The sequence below is a fragment of the Sebastes umbrosus genome, chromosome 18, assembly GCF_015220745.1.
Source record: "Sebastes umbrosus isolate fSebUmb1 chromosome 18, fSebUmb1.pri, whole genome shotgun sequence".
NCBI classification, from domain to species: domain Eukaryota; kingdom Metazoa; phylum Chordata; class Actinopteri; order Perciformes; family Sebastidae; genus Sebastes; species Sebastes umbrosus.
The window spans coordinates 16397662-16422422 of record NC_051286.1 but is presented as its reverse complement, the minus strand read 5'-3'; the positions used below and the strand labels follow the sequence as shown (position 1 = coordinate 16422422).

General features: G+C 38.4%; 2 protein-coding genes across 4 annotated transcripts; both read left to right on the top strand.

Moving 5' to 3' along the window:
* Nucleotides 1-361: 361 nt before the first annotated feature.
* Nucleotides 362-24685, top strand: LOC119477074. 3 transcript variants are annotated; one of them, XR_005204172.1, is made up of 6 exons: nucleotides 362-1122; nucleotides 2794-2887; nucleotides 3032-3253; nucleotides 5077-5165; nucleotides 6872-8337; nucleotides 24631-24685. XR_005204172.1 is itself a non-coding variant. In XM_037750927.1 (5 exons), the coding sequence occupies exons 4-5, from the start codon at nucleotides 5147-5149 to the stop codon at nucleotides 8260-8262; spliced, it is 1410 nt and encodes a 469-aa protein (XP_037606855.1). In that variant the 5' UTR covers nucleotides 804-1122; nucleotides 2794-2887; nucleotides 3032-3253; nucleotides 5077-5146; the 3' UTR covers nucleotides 8263-8344. The 3 variants fall into 3 exon arrangements, 1 of the variants encoding a protein (XP_037606855.1); XR_005204171.1 differs by lacking the exon at nucleotides 24631-24685 and adding an exon at nucleotides 24434-24478; XM_037750927.1 differs by lacking the exon at nucleotides 24631-24685 and having other exon boundaries at nucleotides 804-1122; nucleotides 6872-8344.
* LOC119477073 (adenylate cyclase type 3-like) lies at nucleotides 9106-21677 on the top strand. Its single transcript, XM_037750926.1, has 20 exons — nucleotides 9106-10223; nucleotides 11339-11488; nucleotides 13223-13365; nucleotides 13456-13567; nucleotides 13695-13822; nucleotides 14497-14655; nucleotides 14748-14907; nucleotides 15548-15655; nucleotides 15891-15967; nucleotides 16230-16391; nucleotides 16485-16572; nucleotides 16842-16958; nucleotides 18574-18845; nucleotides 18995-19076; nucleotides 19275-19433; nucleotides 20164-20310; nucleotides 20413-20529; nucleotides 20620-20746; nucleotides 20823-20947; nucleotides 21076-21677. The coding sequence occupies exons 1-20, from the start codon at nucleotides 9549-9551 to the stop codon at nucleotides 21253-21255; spliced, it is 3288 nt and encodes a 1095-aa protein (XP_037606854.1). The 5' UTR covers nucleotides 9106-9548; the 3' UTR covers nucleotides 21256-21677.
* Nucleotides 24686-24761: the final 76 nt, after the last annotated feature.

The window sequence follows — 24761 nt, the reverse complement described above, 5'->3', positions numbered from 1 at the left end:
AAGACTTCTTTTCTCGTAAAGTTATGACTTTAATCTCGTAATATTACGACTTTTTCTCGCAAAGTTATGACTTTATTTTCGTAATATTACAACTTTTTTATTGTAAAGTTATGACTTTATTCTCGTAGTATTACGACTTTTTTTCTCGTAAATTTATGACTTTATTCTCGTAATATCACAAATTTTTTTCTTGTAAAGTTATGACTTTATTCCCGTAATATTACGACTTCGTTTCTCGCAAAGTTATGACTTTATTCTCGTAATATTACGACTTTTTTCTCGTTAAGTTATGACTTTATTCTCGTAATATTACGACTTCTTTTATCGCAAAGTTACGACTTTGTCCCGTAATATTACGATTTTTTTTCGTAATATTACGACTTTTTTTTCGTAATATTATTACTTTATTCTGTAAATCTCAGATGTTTTTTCCCTCAATGTGGTCCTAATACTCCGTAGTACATTTTGCATTTGGGCCTCACTGCATTAGACTTATATACTATATACTTAAACTATAAATTGTGTTACCTTCATTACAATGCTCAAATGCTTTGCGGCTTCACACAGATTTTTTTTTTAGTTTTTAAACGGCTGTTTTGATAGTAAAGGTTGCTGACCCCTGTTATAGAGTAACTAAACCAATGTGCATATTTAGTGGTGTTGATGGATTCAGGTCCAAATCTTGACGTTTTTAGTGCAGTGAATTCTACAAAGTGTGCATACTAGTGACTGCCCTCTATTGGTTGGAACCAGGTGCCAGGTGACGTATATGGTGCCAGGTGACGTCACACAGTAGCCAGAATGGGTCGTCAGTGTTGCTCTCCGGGCTGCAGAAACACCTCCGGGCTGCACAGCTTCCCAGCAGACCGAGACATCAGGCAGCTGTGGTTGCGGGCACTGAGTCTACCGGCGGACCGGGAGCTGCCACCGAGAGCAGGAGTTTGCAATCGTCATTTTTCCCGGGATTGCTACTCCAACCTCATGGAGGTGGAGATGGGTTTCTCTAAAGTGCCCATGCTGAAAAGCGACGCGGTGCCAAACGTTGCTCTCCCGGTACCGACAACAGGACCACCGTCACAGCAGCTGCGCCTACTGCTGCCAGCAACTCCCACGCATTTTCAGGTTAGAGAGTACAAGTTCAGAAATGTACAGAGCATCTTTGTTTTTATTTAGAAACAGCTCTAGGAACGTTTCCGCGACGACGCCGGAAATGTCTATGGTCGGGACAGTATTCGTGTGACACACACACACATGCACTTGCAACATTACCAAAACAAAGCACAGTACTCTACTATATCAAATAATACAATGCAAATATAATAATAATAAATAATATAATAAAATAAATAATAATAAAAATAGCAAATAGTTGTTTACTGCTGTATGTTATGATTGTTTGTTTATAGAACATTTAACAACAAAGTAAACACTTTGATTTTAGTTTGTTTATAATATTGCTAGTCTCTGGCCAAGATGACTATTCAGTATTTTGTGATAGATTGTGTGAGTGCATCACCTTCTTTTATTACTGATAATATGGACCCAATAATGCAACTATTAAAATTAAATTCTATTGGTTAATCAGAGATTGACCTCTCTCATCTTTTCCTCCCTTGATGTCACCAAACATAGAACCTCTTGTTCAGACATGCTTCTTTCTTTTCTTTTCTTTTTTTACTTTATTTAGAAAAATAAGCCACGCAAGGTTAAAAGGAAATTATCATCACTTTTAATTCATGATGTCTATTTATCTTTTGATATGTTTAGATACATTTTATTTTTTTTATGTACTGTTTTTTTGTATGTATTTCAGTGTTTTTATTTGGATTGTTTTCCACTGTTTGGTTAGATTTTTCTGCACATTTTGTGTACTTTTTGTTGTTGTTTAACTTTTGTTGTATTTTTAAAATTATGTTAGTTTAGATTTTTCTTCCTTTTTAGTTATTGTTTTTTTTCTTCTTGGGTTGGGGGGGAGGTCCTTTGTATAAGCCTGTGGCTTATTGACCTCTCCTGACACATTTCTTGTTTTTCTTTTTTTTATTGACTGGATTTCTTTTTTTAATAAAAGGTTAAAAAAAAAAAAGTATAACAGAGTGACGTCTTAATGTTTTGGACTTTTCCTCATTTAACCATATTATCAAAATTAACTCAATCAAAATATTTCTAAAAGATCCAGATAGCATGTACAATATCGTCCCAAACTTTCTGTTTAAAAAAAAAAAAAAAGTAGGTGGTCTTAATTTGGTCCCTTCTCCTCACAAATGTTATTTTTTATGGAATATTATCAAAATCACGTACAGAATCAAATCATTTTGAAAATTAAAAAAAAGTAAATTAACAAAAGCTTGAACAGAACAGTAATGCATCACTCTCATCTAATTTCCCTACTTCTTTTGCCCCGTTTAATTGTAGCGTCTGACTTGCACATCGGCTCTGCCAAAGGATACAATAACATCTATTGTATCCTTTGGCAGAGCATACCATAACATCTGTTGCTTGTTTCTATAAAGTTGTTGTCAAATTGTAAGACAGGTAGACATTTGAATGTCATCATAGATATATTATGTGTTCATTGTCATCTGTTGGTATATTGAAAGTCCTCAGATCCCTCACACATGGTGTGCCTTATGCCTGCTTTTCCCATTTCTTTCAAACCATATCATAAATCTAGAAGATGTTTCCCTCATAGCCCAACTTCTCAACTCTAAACAAACATTCAATACTTTAGCATTTTGTTTTATATTTGTGATGATGGATGCATTAAGTGTCTTTGTTCCCTGTGTTGCTGTTTAGGGCACCAGTGGCAGTTTCTGTCGAATTATGCCCGATGTAAGACACGTAGCCTCCCAGACTGACACCCCAGAGAGAACATCTGTCCGAAGTAAAGGTGTGTAGTCCTACATATCATCATCAAGTCATATATTCAATTCTGTATAGTTTCTGCTTTTACAGTAAGTGTGCTACTGCCACTTTGCTACTGCCACTTTGCTATTGACACCACTGACAGAATTTCTTTGTCTGTGCATTGAAGCGACCCAGGCGAGAGTGCCCAGCAGAGATTGCGGCATGTGCACCCTCACCTTCCCGTTGGACAGTCCACTACTGTTCCTACAACCAATAATAGCAAAGAGACCATCCAAGAGACCTCGACTCAGCCTCACAGACGAGGAGGAAGGCCCTTCACGAGGCAGCTCGTCTACGGTGGTTCATGAACCAGAGGATTCAACGTGATGCTGTGGACTCTGTCACTGTCGTGAGTTGGCAGCTGTGTCTTTTATTTGTGCCTTTTCAGGAATTTTCTTCATGGAAAGGAGTTAGTGAATGTATGCTCCCTTGAAAGAGACGAGCTAAAATAACATATATTACTGTATGTCTTAACATAGCCTTTTGTACTGTGTTTATTGTTATGCAGCAAACCACCAAGACAAATGCCTTGTATGTGCAGACCTACTAGGCAATACACCGATTGAGAGTAGAGAGTAAAGTCTGTAAATATCTTCTCTGTGCTTCCTGACCACAGAGAGCGATTAAAAAAACATTGCAACGGTGAATACCTTTTCAGTTTCTTTGTTTTCCTAGGCTAAATAATATGTGAAAAGTATAATAGGAACACTGGCTGTATAGAATGTAAAGTTGCAACGACCGTTAGGATTCACAGATACACTTACTGTAATATTTGTGACACACTGTAGCAGCTCCGTTGCAGTTCCAGTGTAACATATATATTTAAATAGTGTCAGCAGCCCCAGGTTTTCTCCTGTCGTGGTCACACTAAGTCTCCCTTGGTCGCTATTTGCACCTTTATACTGAGTTTACAAGCTTTTGGTATGTCACAACCAGGGTTTCTGTACCGGTCCACGGGTCCTGATATCCAGATTTCAATGTCCCAGACAAATGGGAGAAATTCTTGTGAAATATTATCTGTGTTTATTGAGCTTAAAACCTACTGATAGGCAGGCTAAATAAAGAATGATACCGTGGTTGGACTCACCAGACTCTCACCATCGGAGAGGCTGCATCAGGAAAGTCTCAGTAAGACGAGCCAGGATGCTCCATTACCAGCCGACACAACTTCAGTATACATGAAACTCTTTTCTCTGATAGAGGACATGATCTGGACAGTTAACATAAAAGTTTTGTCTATGCTACTTTTTGCATTATTTATACCCAACTTATATTTGAATTTCATTGTCTATGAATAAAGTGCTTTATTTTTGAACGGTTTTTGTCATTTTTTTTTTAATTTAGAAGTAATGATCTTTTGGTATTAGATAAATATAACATGTTCTTTCATAAAGACTATGTAATTACACTGTTTAAACAGGTAACACTATTTCATGCATGTAGAAAGGTTGAAAAAGGTTTTCTGATTATGAAAATGTAATCCTTTTATTACAATTAGAAAATAGTGACTGTAAGCAACATAACACATTTCTCTGTTTCACAGTCAAACTGCATTACAGCGTTGGCAGATGACAAAATGAATCATATAATATTCTCTATGGTATTTTGAAAGTGTTTGTAACAGATAATCTGCAGCTCACAGCATAAATATGGCAACAACTGACAAGTAAAAGTATTTGTTCTGCAGTAAAATGCCCCCTATGACTGTCGTATTGTTATATAACATTAGATTGTTAATGATGATACATATGTAAGTAGCATTTACTGTAGCTGATTTCTATTTTTTGTTTTCCATTTGATCAGAGAGGAACTCCAGCACAGCAGAGTCCAGCAGGAGGTGCACTAAGACTAGAAAAAGACAAGTTATATCAACCATTGCTAATTGTTTAACCCCTTTCATAGTATCACTTGAATATACAACACAAAAAACTTCAAATCGTGCATTACAATATGTTTACTGGTTTATATTGTGGTTGTGAATATGTGAGCTGTTAACTGGTTTAGCCTCCGTACAACCTGCAAAAATGATGAGATTGTTTAGTCCACACTTTTATATTTTGGTGTGAAATCTCTCTATCACTGCATTTATTTCCAATAATGTTTTATAAGCTATACTAACAGTGACAGCAGGAAGTGTTATTCATTTCTCTCTCTCTCTCCTGCCCTCTCTAGGTGAAAAGTGTCATCAAACAGGAAAAGGTGGAGCTTATGTTGTGTGACTGAGCTCAATGCAGAGGGAGCCATGGCAGAAACAAGCCTGGGTAAGACCACCTCAGAAATACACTGCAAACATGTAGTGAAACTTGAGCTATTCAACACTTACTAATAATCATACAGCTGCTTCCATTTTCCTGGACAGATGACTCAGAGTTGATATGATCTGAACAGGATCTAAAAGCTGCAGCACAGAGTCACAGAGTTAACCAGAGCACAGATAACTTATTTTTTTGCAGAGAATCACCTGCTCTGATGCAAACGTGCAGGTGGTGAGACGGTCTGTTGAAATGTTTGTTGTTCTTTCTTAGTTCAGACAGATTTCCTGGTTTTAAGTTTCAGCATGGACCTGTTCAGGTGGTTTCACTTTCCTCTTAAAGTGGCAGGAGCATGTGGAGAACAGTCTGTGCATACAAGTGGTTATTCAGATCCTTTACTTAACTAAAAGTAGCAATACCACAATATAAAAGTACTACAATACAAGTGAAAGTCCTGCATCCGAAATGTAATTAATAAAAGTACACATGTATTATGTAAATGAGCTTAAATAAAAGTACTGCTAATGCAGAATGACACCTTTCAGAGTTTTATACTGTATTACTATTGGTTTATTACTGATGCTTTAACATATAAGCAGCGGCTTAATGTGGCAGGTGGAGATGCAGCTCACTTTAAGTCATTTATATATTGTTGGGTAGTTAGTAGTCTATATAACATCAACACTGTAATCATATTTACAGTATAATAATTTTATAATTTGATCATGTGTTTTGTTCAAAAACTCTAAGTAAATAATAACTATACTAGAGTAAAAACTACAATATTTACATTTGAAAAGGAAATACACTTTTAGTTGCTAGTATGCTATGATAATAATAATGATTATTTATATAGCACTTGTTAAAAGTGCTTTACAAAGGGCAGGCATAAAGAAATAAAAGAATTCAAGTTAAAACTGAAAAAAAATAGAACAAATAATAAAAACAAAAGACAAAAATAAAACTATAAAAAATACAATTGCATAAAATAAATAGATTAAAAGTTATAAATTAATAAAAAATGCATAAAAAAGCTAGAGACCATCTTGCGATGGGATCACATCAGCGTTGGCGCCAAATCGGGCCAGGGGCGTTAAGTGGGGGGGGCCCCTTCCCCACTTCCTACTTCCGGCGCCCTTGCTCGGACCACATCGATCTTCAAACTTGACCTTCATTTTGATCTCAACTACACACCTGTAAAGTTTCATGATTGCATCTTGCATGGTTGCGACGCTATCGTGGTGACACAGACAGAAATATAAACACAAGTTGAAAACAATACCAGCGTCGCTGTCGCGGCTTGTAATGATAAAATATACTGTAGCAACATCAAGCCCCAAAACCTCTGCATCCTGCCATTTACAGCCGTGACCGGAGGCGTTATGTTTTTGGGTTGACCGTCCGTCCGACCCATTCTTGTAAACATAATATCTCAGGAACTGAGGGAATTTCTTAAAAATCTGCAAAATCTTGGATTCAAGGATGAACTGATTAGAATTTGGAGGTCAAAGGTCAACGTCACTGTGACCTCACAAAACAAATTTTGGGCCATTTATGACAATTTTGCAAATGTCCAATAGGAAAAAATGATGAAGTGATGATATTTTGGACAGACATGGATGTAAACTGCAACTTGACTGGCTGGCGGAGGCATACAACCATGAGGCGGTAATTTTAGTTTATATAATTGAATCCTTGTGTCTTTACCCTCCCAGGTGTTTTTGGTGCGGTGAAGACCACCCTACAGAGTGCAGCAGCAGCTTTTGCTTTTGGTGAAGCTGCATTATTTGCAGTGCAGCCTGCGCTGACTGAAGATGGCGTCCTGCTGACTGCTGCCACCCTGGCTGCTCGACAAACCGGATCCACGGGTGTTGGGGTCGTCGCGGCGTGCCTCGTGTTCACCTCCGTGCTCATTTCTCTGGGGAGTGGTTTCCTCCTCGCTGCCATGGCGATGAAGCTGCTGACTAAAGCTGGAGTGAGGTTGCCGTGGTTAGCGGAGGCCACGACGGGAGCCTCTGTTGTGGTGGGAGCTGTCGCTACTGGAGTGTTAGCAGGCGTCATTCCACCGTGGATCTACATCGCAGCCCAAGGCATTCTGGTCCTTGTAGTGTACTCGTACTCCAACATTAACGACATGACCACAGCTCTGCTGATCATCTTCACCACTCTCTACATCAGTGTCGTATATGGGAGAATGGGTGTCATGGTCGGACTCTTCGTCATGGGGTTGACCATCTCTGTGCTTTGTGCCCTTCGGAAGGCTCTGACAGAGAGGATGACACAAAGACCAAAACCTAAAAGCAGGTGCCAACTTCTGGAGAGGATATTCTTCTACTCTGTTTTTGTGGGGATACTGGGGTTTTCAGTCGGTTTGGGCGCAGGCGGAGTAGGGGAAGGGTCTGAAGTAGAGATGGTTTTGATACTGCAGTCGGTCCTCTGGGTGGCGTTCCTGTCTGCAGGGCTGCTAGGAGCTGGCCTGGGAACGGTGGCCACGGCCGGGCTGGGGCCAGAGGTGGCTGGAAAGCTCGCCGTGGGAGCTGCTGTAATATCATCAATCGCCCTGAGAGCCATTGTGCAGTTCAGCTCTTCTCTCGGGACCCGAAGCAGCATGGGGGGGACGTTAGGAGCAGCTACAGCAGCAGGGGTGTCACTCGGAGCTGCAAGCGTCGCAGCAAAACAGGCGTTCGGGTCTAGAAATTCAACTTTAGTCGCTTTAGGTTCAGTCGTCGTCGGTGCAATTGTGGCAACGCGAGGCGTAGCGCTGAACGCGGCTCTCCTGACAACATCAGAAGTTATAACAATCACCCTCGTTGCAGTGGGGGCGTTTGTTCTGGGTGCACCAAAAAGCCCGTTCAACACTCAGGTGAATCTACAAAGGGGCCTCCTCACGGGGCCGGAGCTAATTAAAGGTATCGGCATGGAGACGGTCACCGCAGCAGCAGCACCTATCGGAGCCGGGGCACTCGGGGCCGCAGCGCTGGGTACCGCCGCTCTGGGGAGACTGGGGACTGTGGGAGTTCTGGCGGCTATAGTGTTGGCTTTGGGAAGTGCTCTTAGTGGCATGATAGGAAAATCACCGCCGACAACCAACGCACACACAGACTGATTGACGCCTCAGTTTAGATCTCTGTCTGAACACAAGGCCAAACAATAAAGAAGAGTGCATGTGTGTGTGTGTGTGAGAAGATAGATGTGTTGGCATTATTGCAATACTGACATAAAACTAATAATACCATTTCAATGAGAGATTATTTCAATCACATTTTTTTTTATATAAAATGCACATTTGCTTATTTATCAAACTTGTGTCCTAAAAACCATGTATTATTATTATTATTGAGGGTACCAGTGTTGAATAAAATGGATGATGCATGTTATCCAAGCACGTGTTTGTGTATTTATTAACTCAAATATTGATATCTTAGTACGGATTACTGTGAAACACTGGTGGATAAAATAAATGGTCAGTTGTTTGACAGAGTATAGCCGTAATGATCCCGTTCCCTTTTCCTCACCACTTCACACTAACATCACCACTTTTCCCAAGACATGATTGCAAGCTGGCAGTTACTTTGGTTTCATCTTAGCAACAGTAACAGAGGACTCGCTGTTTGAGGAGGAGAAGGAGGGGGGGGGGGAGAGTGGGAGGAGAGAGAAGCAAAAGAATAACATCAGAAGACTGGAGAGCATCTTAGAGTAGAGGATGTTGGGCATGATTAAGAGAAATATGGATTTATACCAAAAAAAAATAAGATGCCCCTCTGCCTGTATATTCTCATATTATCCTCTCTGAAAAAGATGATATGTTGCTTGCAAATGGATATCCACCTGTGGCTCAGGGTTTTGTTGGTCTACCATGGCAGCACACTGCAGGACTGCAGCAGCAAGAAAGAAGAAGTTTTTCCACTGAAACAGCCTGGGGACAGCAGCAGCAGCAGCTCCAAGACTCTAAGAAGCTGTAATCTAATATACTTTTAAGGAATTTAATGAATGGCACCTTTTAAAATGAAGAAACATGGTAATAATTTCAAAAGGTAAGCAAAAGAAGAAGTTTTTCCACTGAAACAGGGACAGCAGCAGCAGCAGCAGCTCCAAGACTGTAAGAAGCTGTGATCTAATATACTTTTAAGGAATTTAAAGGCACCTTTAAAAAATGAAGAAACATGGTAATAATTTCAAAAGGTAAGTGAGTTTTATGGTGGATGGTGAAACTAGTCATTGAAAACACTCTGGGATGCCATTATATTTGCATAAAAATAAAACATCTCAAAAAGTGGCACAAAGATGTGGCTGCATCACAACTTTTCCATGGATTTTGGCCTTTTTTACGCACTCCAGGATTAATGTGCAACAGTATTACTTCATGAAGGATTACCTTTTATTAAACTAAACATGTCTGTGAACCAGGTGCATACAGACACAGAGCAGTCTGCAGAGTACTCGGTGGAGTACTCAGTGCAGGTTCCCAGTGATCCGGGTCACGGTGCGGCTCTGACGCGTGACGTCACCGTGCTCCAGTCCGGCTGCTGCCCGTGTCTGCCGCGCGCGGTGCGCCTCACCTTTGCGCCTGAATCACTGGAGAGAATTTACCAGAACTACTTCCGCCGACAGAGACAGGAGAACCTGCTCCTGTTGGCGCTGTTCGCCGCCTTCTTCAACAGCTTCATCATCATAATGTGCGCGGTGGTGTACACTCCGGACAAGCTGGCCATGGTGGTGGTTGCCGCGGTGGCGGTTGCCGCGGACGCGGTGCTTTACGCGCTGTGCCGCCTGCAGAAGCTGCCCGCGTCGCCGGTGTGGCGCGGAGCGGTGCCGTACATACTGTGGCTGATGGTCAACGTTCACGTGTTGTGTTACATGCGTCTGAACTACGAGCGTTTCCTCCAGGCCAGTGACTCTGTGGGCTGGCAGGCCTTCTTCAGCTTCTCCAGCTTCCTGACGCTCCCGCTGAACCTGGTGCCGCTGCTGCTGCTCACCGCGCTCTCTTGCGGGATACACACCCTGGTGCTGGGGGTCACCGTGGCGCAGGTCGAGGATGAGCTGCAGGGGCCCATGCTGGTCAGACAGGTAAATATGGCCCTCAGTAAAGTGATAAATAACAAAACACATGCAACTTAAAGGGAAGACACTTCAGGTGAATAGGGTACAAACTGTAACTAATAGATATCACCACAAAACTTACCCCCATTTTTCTGAAATTGTACGTTTAAAGGGACTGTTTGTAACTTTTTACAGGTATAAATCTACCGGGTCGGTGTCCCATGCCCGCTCGCATATGCGTGCTCGCGTGTGGCTACGCTGTTCAGACCGCTCCTCTGCCTGCTTGTCTTCACTCACACACCGCGCTGGTACTCGCTCCACCTCGCGTTCATGCGCGCTCACTCCACACTGCAGAGGAGTTAGTTTAGCTCTGAGAATATCTAGTGAATAGTTGACATATTAGAGTCAAAAGGGATTTTGGATATCTCTTTTTTTTATCACTCCATAAATTAGAAAATACTGTCAACAGCCATAAAAACAAAATTAGCATCTTTTAGGGAAAAAAATGCAGGGTATTGAACGTGTCCATGCTATATTTTAGGGCAGTAGTCACAAGCCAAAGATCTTGGGAACCACTGTTGTTGGAAATGGAGGCGTGTTGGCCTTGTGTCATATTTATATAACACAACAAATAAATTCCATAACACTTTACTTTAATATATTAATTGTACTATAATTATTCTAAATTAATTGCCTTAATATAGTGGCACCAAATCCTAGACTGTATATGCACAATATATATTCAGCGGCATGTCTTTGTACATGCCGTATAATATATTTTGTGCCACAAAGCATACAGTCAGTGGCACAAAATGCAGAATGTGAACCATGATGCCCCTAAATTACGTCAAAAGTAAAATGTGAACAAATAGAGAATCTGCATTGTTGTTCTGAATGGGAAAATGTGCCATCTTTTTCAGAGAATTCTTGTTTCTCTTGAACAGCTTACTAAATTGGTTGCTCAAAATGTTTTGAGGCTTAGTCCATCTAATTAATCTAGAAGCTACAGTGCCCAGTTTAAAAGTTAATGTGCAAAATCTGAGAGTTGACGAGAATTACAGACGCTGGTTACAAAGTGACTGTATGAGGAAACTAAACACCACACATTATATATACGAACACATATCCTCTCTCCCTCTCAGCTCCTAGCCAACGTGATGCTGTACCTGTGTGCGGCCACGGTGGGGGTGATGTCGTACTACATGGCGGACAGGAAGTACAGGACGGCTTTTCTGGAGGCCCGTCAGTCATTAGAGGTCAAACTCACGCTGGAGGAGCAGAGCACCCAGCAGGTAAGTGAGTCACACAGACATGATCACAGTTATACTTTGCTTAATGAGATAATGCATTTCCTTATTTGGGCCAAACACACACATACACATGTGCACAAGCACACCTGTGAGGTAGAACACCCCGTGCTGCCTAATTACAGCATGTTTTGCTCAGCTCTGGGCTAATAGGTTGATTAGAGAGACTTGTTTTCACCAGCGGAGACACCGTCAGGGACCTGACACAATACGGTTCGCTCGAGCTCTGTGACAACCAACAGAACCAAAGTTTTGGGAAGATATGTTTAGTTTCTCTTCATGTTAACCTCTCTATCTCCTGTGTCTCTATTGTGTTCCTTTTGCAGATATACCCTGCTATTTCTCTATCACAAGAATGTTGTTTATGGTCCATTTGCGTATAAGTTGATTGTCTAATTTGACTAGTATGCAGTCAAATATTTGTCTCTTACAAATATTGGGTCTGGAAGGTGAAGGAGTGACACATAAATATAAGATTAAATACACAGTTTGGGCTCCAACTGTGGATAAATGTTCATTTTCAGTGCAATCAAATTGTGAATATACTGACAATGATACAGCGTTCCTTCACAGACATGTTATCATTTATTATCAATCAATCAAACTTTATTTGTATAGCACCTTTCTTACAGGTTAGTGCAGTACAAAATGCTTCACAGATAACTGACAAGCCGAAAGTAAGACAGAACAAGTGTGAACAACAGAAAAGACAAAAACAATTCAGCAATTTAACAATGAGATAATTTGAGACCAAAGCACGCAAGACAATGAAATGATAAAAATGTAATACAATAGAATTAAAAGCTATAATAACAGTAATAGTAGTAAAAAAGTGTGAAGTAAAAACTAGATTGATAAAATAACATTAAAATAGAATAAAATTATACAAATGAAATACAATAAAATAGGTGATTATTAAAATAACAATAAAATATAACATTTTACAACATAAATACAATAAAATAAGTGAATATTAAAATTAAAATAAAACAGAATAAAATGATACAAATGAAATACAATAAAGTAGATGATTATTAAAATAATAAAATATAATAACATTACAACATAAGTACAATAAAATAATTGAAGAATAAAATGCAATAAATGATAGAAATGAAATCCAATAAAATAGGTGATTATTAGAATAACAATATAATATAATACGATTTTACAACTTAAATACATTAAAATAAGTGAATAAAATAATAAAAAATAATAACCAGTCTATTATGTATTTCTTCTCCAGTATGGTGTCAGTATTTGAAAGTTGATGCTAATCCATATAATTTATTAAAGTCAAAGATAATGTTACCTATACTGTCTCCAACCTTGATCTTATTCATTTGTTCTTCTATTTGATCCTTTCTCACTTTCTTCACTTTTTGTCAGTGATTCTGAATGTGATGATTTGTGGAAAAAAGAGAGCAGACCTGTGAGAAAGAGGGACTGGAAAAGATGGAATAATGGTGGATATGTAGATGAGGATAGAGAGACAAAAAGAGAGATACAATTCCCAAAATGCCTTTTCATTGGGGGACTTGGTAGAAGACAAGAAGATCCAGCCAACCAGAACACATTAGACCGGTTGACAGGATCTCTTGACAATCCCTTTACTGCCACAGTCATGCTATGCACACACACACACATACACAATACACATGGGACAAAATGATTCTGTCAGTGTTGAACATCACAAAGCTCACCGCTGTCTCCATGTAGGAGGAACTGTTACTGTCCATCCTGCCCAAACACATCGCTGATGAGATGCTGCAGGGGATGAAGAACCAGGCCGATCAGAACGAGGTCCAGCAGCAGCAGCAGCAGTTCAACACCATGTACATGTACCGCCATGAAAACGTCAGGTCAGGATCATAAAATCAGCTTTTTTGATGATCATTGTTACACAGGAAGGTTTTTACAGCTTGTTAAATATGTTCACTTGTGTGTTCCAGCATCCTGTTTGCTGACATCGTGGGCTTCACCCAGCTGTCCTCAGCCTGTAGCGCCCAGGAGCTCGTAAAGCTGCTCAATGAACTGTTCGCCCGCTTCGATAAATTGGCAGAAGTGAGTGTCTGTTTTCCTGTGTTCTCTGTGGTTTTACAGTTATAATTCTTTCTTTATAGATATTGCCAATGTTTTTCTTTCGCTACACTTCATTTAAATATGCACAATTCTCTCTTTTCTCTTGCAGGATCATCACCAGCTGAGGATTAAGATCCTCGGAGACTGTTACTACTGCATCTGTGGTCTTCCTGACTTCAGAGATGACCACGCCGCATGCTCCATAATGATGGGCCTAGCGATGGTAGACGCCATCTCGTAAGTACATATCAGCACGCACTGTCCCTGTCTATATACATCCTACATACTGTACACAGACATGCATATGCTGTTCGTGCATTATTGGTTTGTTTTGTTTTAATGTCGTAGTCATTTTAAGCCAAACCGTGATGCTTTTCTACTAAACCTAACCCGGTAGTTTTATTGTGTTTTCTGTTTTATATTGTTTCAATTTACAATGTTTGAATCTGTTTAAAACTCACACTTTAATCTGGGACAAGATGTGTTCCCCTTGAAACGTATTACAGAATGCCTTTTAGTTGTATGGGAATGTAATTTTGTAGGAGACAGGGTTGGTGCATACACTGAAGTCGTGATTTTACTTTCACAATTCAGAAAAATGCAAGACAAAGACATTGCCATGAGTAAAGGGAAGGAATAGTGATTATGTAGAGGTGGTATGACCATCAGTTTATTTGTATATCTTGTGTATAAGACAACAGGGAATCACAATAAATAAAGATATATGAGTTTACACGTGAAAAAGTATGAATGAAAGGAAGAAGTAAAGACAGGACGGTCTAAATCTGTCTAAAACCTGCCTACATCTTAAAATTGTATATATTGAATATGGAAGAAACCAAGGAGACATGAAAGACAATTTAAGACTTTAAAGGTACACAGAGATCCTACGCTTTCCCCTCTTGCTCCAGGTACGTGCGAGAGAAGACTAAAACCGATGTGGACATGCGCGTGGGCGTTCACACGGGCACCGTGCTGGGAGGAGTGCTCGGGCAGAAGAGGTGGCAGTTTGATGTTTGGTCCACAGACGTCACTGTGGCTAATAAGATGGAATCTGGGGGGATTCCTGGGTGAGAGGACAACGCTTTATCACAAACACTGTCAAGGTGAGCAATCAAATCCTTTCATGCACTTTATATCAAGAGGTTTGTGTGCTACACAGGAAAGTGCATATTTCCCAGACCACCAAGGACAGTCTACATGGGGAATTTGAGCTGGAGCCGGGGACTGGTGGGGACAGGTGCGAGTACCTGCTGGAGAAAGGCATCGACACGTACTTGGTTCTGGCACCTCAACAGGTGGTGAACGGGCTCAGTGGAAATGTGAGTGACTACAGTCCTTCAGAGCAATTATCATTGTATTTATAAAAAACATTATTTCTTTCAGGCCATGAGTTTAAAGAGGACCTATTATGTTTTCTGCTTTTTCCCTTTCCTTTAGTGTGTTTTTTGTGCATGTAAAAGGTCTGTAAAGTTACAAAGCCCAAAGTCCACACCAAAGTTAGTTACAGTCCCCAACAGAAACACTGCTTCTGAACTGCCTGAAACACCTCAATTGAAGTCCCGTCTTTTCTTCCGTAATGTGGTGATGTCACCAAGTAACACATTTGCATAATACCTGCCTAGCGGCTAGTTTGGCACGCCCTCAAACAAAGCTAGTTAGAACGGAGCTTGGTTCAGTTAACCAATCACAACAGCGTCCCAGCTGACCAATCAGAGCAGACTGAGAAACATCAAAGCATGTAAACATGTTCTGGTAGAAACCCCAAATACAAGTATGCACCTGAAAATGAACATAATAGGTCCTCTTTAATAACTCACAAACCTAGATTTTCCTTGAATCAAAAACAAAGTAGCTGAAACGAATTCTTTTTAAACAAGATGTTAGATTAAAAAAAACATTTTTTTTTTTTATTTACATTTTCATTTAAATCACACGTTTTTCCTGCTTCTCCGCCCTCAGAAACCCGGCACATTGTCCAACAGAAATTCAAACCAGTTGATCAACACTACAGCAACCAATGGGAACGCAGCCTCACCCCAATCCACGCCTACTGAGTCCAAACAGGAGGTGAATTATGATCGTTATCTTTATTTATAGTACCATAAACCTGGATTTAAAGTAAACTTCTGCTACACAGACTCAGGTCTTCATACCAATACACGAGTGAAGAGTATATTGATTTTCCCATGCATAGAAAAACACACATAATCCTCTTAATACCATTAAATGCACAGACTTTAAAATCCAATAAGTGCCCTTGATCTTACTTATCCAATCTCTCTTTTCTTGCTGACAATATCAGAGGAGTAAAATGGTCGAGGAACAAGTGATCAACAGACGACTGCAGCAGGAGCTGCTGGAGAGAGAAACTCAGCAAATGTAAGAAACTAAATAAAGATGACAAAAGAATTAGAATGATAACATGAAAGCATAAAACTGACTTTGCAAATTAGACTATTCAAGTAGCCGAGATTACCAAAAATTGGATAGATATGTATTCAGTTGTGAAGTTATATATATGCATTGCAAGTAAATTTGTTCTCAATCCTTACATCACCCACCTCAAAGGCTTTTTTAACCCCTGTCCTCCTAATTAAAGTGTTTTTTTTTTCCTATTGCCACATTGCTGTGTTTCTCACAGAATGAAGGATCACCAGATCAACCCCGTGTCGTTGCGTTTCGTGGACGGGAAGTTGGAGGAGCACTACTCCTCAGAGAAGGAGAAGCGAAGCGGGGCGGCCTTCTGCTGCTGCATCATAGTGCTCTTCTACATCACAGCGATGGAGGTGTTCATAGACCCACTGTGAGTTCACATACTTTGTATTACTACATTTCATGCATTTAACACACACACACACGGATGGAGAAGTTGACTGAATATGTGTTCTTGCTCTAGGTTGTCTGTGAACTATGTGACTCTCGCAATAGGGGAGGTATTGTTGCTTATCCTCACAGTGTGCTCCCTGGCTGCCATCTTCCCCAGGGTGAGAAAACAAAATTAGCATCCATGGTTGTGACGATGGGAAACAAGAACAGCATTTTCAACCACTTCTGATGCAGATGTACACGATCAAAAAGGGGCACGCTAACACCGAGAAAATGTTATTTTGAATTCTTAATGAGTCGAATTCTCTGAAAAATTCTGCTCAAAGGCAAGACTGTAATTTGTCAAATTAACACAAGAGTGTTGGAATCTATATCTTATAAGTATATAGAGACGTTACATGAAGTAAAACATGTTTGTTTGTCACAGATGTTCTCCAAGAGGTTGGTGTCTTTCTCCGTGTGGATTGATCGCACCCGGTGGGCCAGAAACACGTGGGCCATGGCGGCTATATTTGTTCTTACCATGGCTGTAATCGCTGACATGGTACGACTGCAAGACACTTTGATACAACTCTGATATATTGCGTGCATGTGTGTGTGTTAAGGGTGGGTGATATGGATAGTGTTTTCTCTCACATGTAGTTTTATAACACAAAAACAAAAAAGCATTATGAAATATATTATTTGGCTAATCCAGTGAATTAAATATCTGAAAAATCAAAATACTTCATCATATTAATGCAAAAATTCTGTTAATCTATGGTACATATTGTCATATCACCCAAACCTAGTGTGTGTTGCGTCTTTCCAATTTTATGTTTCCACTTTGTCCTCATCAAACTATCACTGCCTTTTATGTGTCTGACTGCATGTTCCCAGTGGGGTCCATTAGCTGTCTGTCTCGCTGCCTGCTGGCTCATTTGTCACGGCCCCGCGGGAGCAGCCTGTTACACACACTGCTGCCTTCGAAGTCTGACAGACAGGAATAGAGGACGCTAAAGTGAACATTCATTTCTCTGTCTTAGCTGTCATGTGGAGGTGACAGTCACAGTGGGACAAAAATGGTTGGCAAAAAAAGAAACAAACCTGTTTTATTAGTCCTATTGTTCCTATTGTTGTCATTGTAACAGAGTTTTTTTTAACACAATAGTTCATGGATACTCAACTTTCATACAGGTTTGTGCAGTTAAAAGTGCTTCACAGATGACTAATAAGTGTGAACCATGAAAATAACAGAAACGACAAAAACAAATTCAACAATTTAGACCAAAGCACACAAGACAATAAAATTATAAAAAAATTGAATTAAATGCTATAATAACAGTAATAGTAGTAAAACAGTGTGAGGTAAAAAAAAAAAAAAAAAAACTATATTAATGAAATAACAATAAAATAGAATAAAATCATACAAATTAAATAGAATAAAATAAGTGATTAATAAAATAACAATAAAATAGAATAAAATAATACTAATTAAATACAATAAAATAGAATAAAATAATACTAATTAAATACAATAAAATAGGTGATAATAAAAACAACAATAAAATATAATAACATTTTACAACTTGAAATGACAGGAGGCAAATTAATAAACAAACATTATTAATATTTATCAGATATAATGAATAAACATTTAATGGCCTATAATTCATCTCTTCCTTTAAGGAGATCCTCCTATGGCACTTTTTTTTTTCATGAACAAGCTCTACTAGTCTATTTTTGATGCTTTTTTTATGCACTTTGGCACCTTATTTACATTCAAAGTACAAAAAAAATTCCCATTGTGTATCAATTTATTTTCATTGTGACTTAGAAAATGGTCTGCCTGCCACCCAGTACCCTATCTGGCCCACAGGCCGTAAAGTTGAGTATCACTGATATAGTTATAGTTTTTATACAATTTATTTAATATAAATAATGTATAAAAAAAAATCTTCTGATGCTGATGTGTCCAGCAGCATCAGAAGATGTTTTTCACTCACATATAAATAATGTAAATAATAACAAATAGGACACCATGTGTATACTAAATATGCCAGCAGAAAATATCTTTTAAATTTGATTCTTCATGTTTCAACCCGTCATGTCTTAGCTATTGATATTTGGCTATAGAACAGGTGTTAACTGTCTCGTGCCCTTCATCTCTAATATTACAGCTGAGCTGTGTTCCACCGTCCGTCCGAGTCTTCAACAGCACCACCGGCCCCGTGTTGGAGTCACTTGGTGACCGAGGCTGTGCGGAGAATCCAAAGCACTACAGCTTCATGGCTGTGATGTCACTCATTGCCACCGCCATGTTGGTACAGGTCAGCCACCTGATTAAACTGGGCCTCATGGTGCTGGTCGTCACAGCAACTGGAGCTGTTAATATCTACAGCTGGCGAGACATTTATGACCTGTATGACTATATACAGTTTGCATTATACAGGTGAGGAATAGGTCAAATAGATCACTGAATGAACAAAGTGTTTTTATGTCATTTCTATTGAAAATACTTAAATAAATAAGCCAATAGAGAAAGATCCTGCTATAGTTGTTAGTCCAGTATACATTATTCTGCCTTTATCTTGTTTCCAGAACATCCATAGTGCCATCCAAGTACCTCATGACCATGATGATCATTGTCATGATGATTAGCTTCTACTTCTTTGCCCGCCATGTGAGTCACTGTTTCCTGTACGCCCACACTGTATCACACTTTGATGACCCACGGCCTGTCTGCTAAAGTCAGCACCTACAGAGGAAAGCTTCCTGTAACAGGGCAAAGCAATAATCACATTTCTATAATGGTGTTTGCTGTCCTCCAAATAACTTACTTACTTAATCTTAAATTAAATTATATGATTTTGGTCTGTAGTTGGAGCGTCAGTCCAGGAAGTTGTTCCTGTGGAAGATGGGTGTGCACGACCAGAAGGAGAGGGTGTTTGAGATGAGACGCTGGAACGAAGCGCTGGTCACCAATATGCTGCCGGAGCATGTAGCCAAACACTTCCTGGGCTCTAAAAAGAGAGATGAGGTACATGTTATGAGCGTGTGTCAAGTTACGGTAGGATTTAGAAACATGGTTGTTTGGGGGGCAGTGAGAAAAAGAAAAGGACATGAGGGAGAAATGTCAGAAGGAGGAGGAGGAAGGTCGGGATGCTGTTTAGAAGCCATTCCAGCTTAATCAGGGGAAACAGAAATAACTGGTCAATAATAACTTAATATATATTGTTAATTGCATCATTAAATTCAGGAAGGTGCCATATGTGACACCTGCGCCTCATCACAATACAATTCATTGCATATCAGTGCCATCTTGTGGTCTATACCATAATTGCATATTAGAACTTTCCTCTGCTATATTGTGATACAGTGATTTCCAAAGTGGGGGCCCCGGCTGCCAGGGGGGCCTCAGCAAATTGAAAGGAAGATGAGCTAAAATGCTTAAAAATAATAATAGTGAAATGTATTTTTTTAATTATAATTGTTACAATGATTTTATTTTATTTTATTTTATTTTTATTATGTTTTATTTTATTTTATTTTATTTTATTTTTCATTAGCCAAAGTCTTGTCAACGGGTTTTTAAAGACATCTTGCAAAAGGTGGGCACCAGCCATATTGTTTGTTTGGGGGGCCTTAGCATGGAAAAGTTTGGGAACCCCTGTTCTAATAATCAATGATGATGAGCATTTTGATAAATAAAAACGTATTGCAATATAAAATCAGAACATGCTAACATCATTGTAATTTGTCATTTGTAGGACCTGTACAGCCAGTCTTACAGTGAAACAGGCGTGATGTTTGCTTCCATCCCCAACTTCTCTGATTTCTACACTGAAGAGAACATCAACAACGGAGGCATTGAGTGTCTCCGGATTCTCAATGAGATAATCTCCGACTTTGACAGCGTGAGTACCAGCTGTGTTTGTACACATTGAGAACGGTACAACTCTCAGGTTTCAAATGCCTACGACTCCCCTTGATTAACTGATGTCTGCTTCCTCCACCAGTTACTAGACAGGGACGACTTCCGCTTCATCACTAAGATCAAGACAATAGGAAGCACCTACATGGCCGCGTCAGGACTCACCCCAGAGAGTAACACCAACGAATACAGCAACCGCAAGGTGCGACACTTAAAACGACTTATATTGTATACCTTGTTGCTGGTGCTGCACATGGTGATGATATTAAAAAGGTGTGCTGTTGTTCCACAGCCAGAAGACCAGTCACTGTTCGAGCGCTGGCAGCACCTCGCTGACCTGGCAGACTTTGCCTTGGCTATGCAAGTCACCCTCAACAACCTCAACAAACAGTCCTTCAACAACTTCATGCTCCGAATCGGTTAGTATAATGTGCGAGTCTGTGAGCACATTTGCAAGCGTGTATGTTCATGTTTTCCGTGTTGATTCTCGTCCAGGTGTGAATAAGGGGGGAGTTTTGGCCGGAGTGATCGGAGCTCGTAAACCTCACTATGACATCTGGGGCAACACTGTCAACGTAGCCAGCAGAATGGAGTCCACCGGAGTGATGGGAAACATCCAGGTAACACAAAAGCACACGTACAACACGTTTGAATGTATCCTGTTTTATTCATTTCATGCTCATTTTCAACTTTCAAATTGCTGATTTTGTGCACCTCCTTTAAATGCTGTGTCCCGCTCTGCCCTCAGGTGGTGGAGGACTGCTATGACATACTGAAGGAGTATGGCTTCCGCTTTATCCGAAGAGGGCCCATATTTGTCAAAGGGAAAGGGGAGCTGCTAACCTTCTTCATGAAAGGAAAAGACAAACCCAGTAGCAATGGCGGTCCGGTGACCACTGCCCTTCCACACCAAGTTGGGGACCTTTGAATATTCTCACCTGATGAAAAACCATTAACAGAAGGATGTCCAATTTCTCTCATATACACAGGTTTACATAGATCTTTTTCATAAGCTCTGTAGCAATGTAAAGCATATGGAAGTAGACTAACACAACAAAATAATAACATAATGAGCATTACAACTGTGAGATACCATTTCACCCGCAAGGGAATTTAATAACAGAAATTCTGTATAGTTGTATATAATTCAGGAATACAGTCGATGATCTCACAGAGCTCCTGCATTAAAGATTTTTATCATTTTGCACTTGATTCATAGAGTGCTATGAGGATTACAAGCTTGGAACAGACACATAAATTACTTTCCTTTGTTTATTTCAGCTTGAGCTCAGGTTTTGTAAAATAATGTAGCTTAATCACACTGTATTTATACTGTGTTAATAAAACATGTTTGCACTAACTTGCAGTCTTGAGAATTATTTTAATAAGGCAAAATTTGTAAAAAATAAAATAAAATGAAATAAATAAATAAAATACTAGTGGGGGTAAAATTACCCCCACTAGTATTTATTTATTTATTTTATTTTATTTTATTTTATTTTATTTTATTTTATTTTATTTTATTTATTTCATTTATTTTATTTATTTTATTTATTTTATTATAGTTGCTAATCATTTCCAGACATGATAAACAAAATAAAGAGACATTTCTAATATATATCTTATGTGATGATGTCAGTGTCGCTTAAACAATGTGTAGTTACATTTTGTTCTGGAGTAAAAATAAGATTAATCTATGCCAAATGTTACATGCTAAATGTTAGCATATTGGTATGCTAATGTTACTACACCATGCTAAAGGTATGAGCTGTTACAAGACATAGGCAACATTACTGGATCAGTGATCTAATTATAAAAACAATGGACGTCTCTGGCCACTTATTACCTGTGTATTCATTCATTCTTTGATTAACTCATTCATTTACACATATGGTAGAAAAAAAGACCTTGATCAGCCTTTGTCAGCTGGTCTTTCTGTAAGGTTTAGTTGAATAATGGGCTTGGATTGATCAATTACAGGCACAGTCTGTCATCTAAATATCTACAAGAGCATGGCCCCACTACAAAAAAAAACAAAAAAAACAGTTGAAACCTGACTCTCATTGTGCAGGCCGGCTCCTTAGGAAGACTTCTTATGACACTTAATGGAGCAGAGCCATCAATAATGTTATTTGTTACACTTTTGCTTTTCCTGCTAAGTCAAGTCAACATGTTTGCTGTCAAAAAAGTATATTTCTGTCAGTGTTTCTTTCTATATGAATAATTAGCCAAATGAAAATAATCATAGGCCTATATAATAATTGAATAATATTAACAACAATGATAATGGTGATGCAATTATAATGCTTTTTAAGGTTTTTAAAAGTAACCGGAATTAATACATAGATTAAGGTGGTGTGTACCAATGTAACAGATGTGTGACAGTCAACTTTTCAGAGGTTGAAGGGGGTGTTCAAAGTGATATAAGATAATATAAGATATATACTTTATTGTCCCCAAGGGGGATTTTTGCTTGGGCAATAGTGCTACAGTGATAAATTTAAATGTGGACTGGTAAGGACTAGCTGCTTTTATTAAATTTTTCCGTTTACATAAGTGTTTTATATTTTCTAATTTAGTGGTCAAGTCAACTTTTAGGCCTATTTTTGGGGTAAAATAATTTTGGGCTACATAATTTATTGAGGTGTGAGCAGTTTAGTTAGAAATGTAAAAGCTATATATATATATATATACATATATTATATATATATTTATGGTAATTAATTTGGGGTTACATAATTTATTGAGGTGTGTGAGCAGTTTAGTTAGAAATGTAAAAGCTGCACACCTGTGGAATGTAAATATGAGGTTATAACACATTATGATACATTTTAAATCCTGGATATATTAAAGTCAAGTCTCTGGAGACATTCTGAAATTAATTTTTAATGTGATGTGTTATTGTTATCAGTTAATTATTATGCTAACTAGGTTTTCATGCGCCACCCATGGATTATAATTCTACCCGGAAGCTTGGTAGTGTAGGAATGTGGCTTCTTGACCTCTCCTGACACATTTCTTTTTTTTTTTTTTTTTATTGACTGGATTTTGTGCAGTGTTATATATGTGCAAATAAATGAATAAATAGAAATAAAACAGATAAATAATTTTGGGCTAAATAATTTATTTGAGCAGTTTAGTTAGAAATGTAAAAGCTGTACACCTGTGGAATGTAGATATGAGGTTAACACATTATGATACATTTTAAATTCCGTATATATTAAAGTCCAGTCTCTGGAGACATTCAAATAATATTCATATAATATATATATATATATATATATATATATATATTATATATATTTTTTTTTTTTTTTTGGGCTACATAATTTATTGAGGTGTGAGCAGTTTAGTAATGTAAAAGCTGCACACCTGTGGAATTATATATATATACATATATATGTATATATATACATATATATATATATAATATAATATAATTCCACAGGTGTGCAGCTTTTACATATATATATGTATATATGTATATTATATACACACCTGTGGAATGTAAATATGAGGTTAACACATTATGATAATTTTTAAATCCCGGATATATTAAAGTCAAGTCTCTGGGGACATTTAAATTAATTTTGAATGTGCTGTGTTATTGTTATATCAGTTAATTATTATGCTAAATAGGTTTTCATGCGCCACCCACGGATTATAATTCTACCAAGGTTTATAGAAAGGAGATTCGGACACGGGTCTTGATGTGTGGGGTGTAACGCATGCGCAGTGTAACTGAAGCTGCGGTCGTGCGTTTTGATTGGCTCACTTTCGGCGAGGGCAGACAAGATTTTACTGTGCATGATATAACATCTTATAACATTTATTTTATTTATATTCATTATTATCATTATTATTTGTATTATTTGTTTTTTTTCTAATTTTATATATATGTATGTGTGTATGTATGTATATGTGTGAATGTATGTATGTATGTAGGTATATGTGTGTATGTATGTATGTATGTAGGTATATGTGTGTATGTATGTATGTGTATGTATGTATATATGTATGTATGTGTGTATATGTATATGTGTGTACGTGTATATATATATGTGTATAAATGTGTATGTGAGTGTGTATATATGTGTATATATATATGTGTATGTGTGTGTGTGTGTATGTATGTATGTAGGTATATGTGTGTATGTATGTATGTATGTAGGTATATGTGTGTATGTATGTATGTATGTAGGTGTATGTGTGTATGTATGTATATATGTATGTATGTGTGTATATGTATATGTGTGTACGTGTATATATATGTGTATAAATGTGCTATGTGAGGGTGTATATATGTGTATGTATGTGTATGTGTGTGTGTGTGTATGTATGTATGTAGGTATATGTGTGTATGTATGTATGTATGTATGTGTATGTATGTATGTATGTAGGTATATGTGTGTATGTATGTATGTGTATGTATGT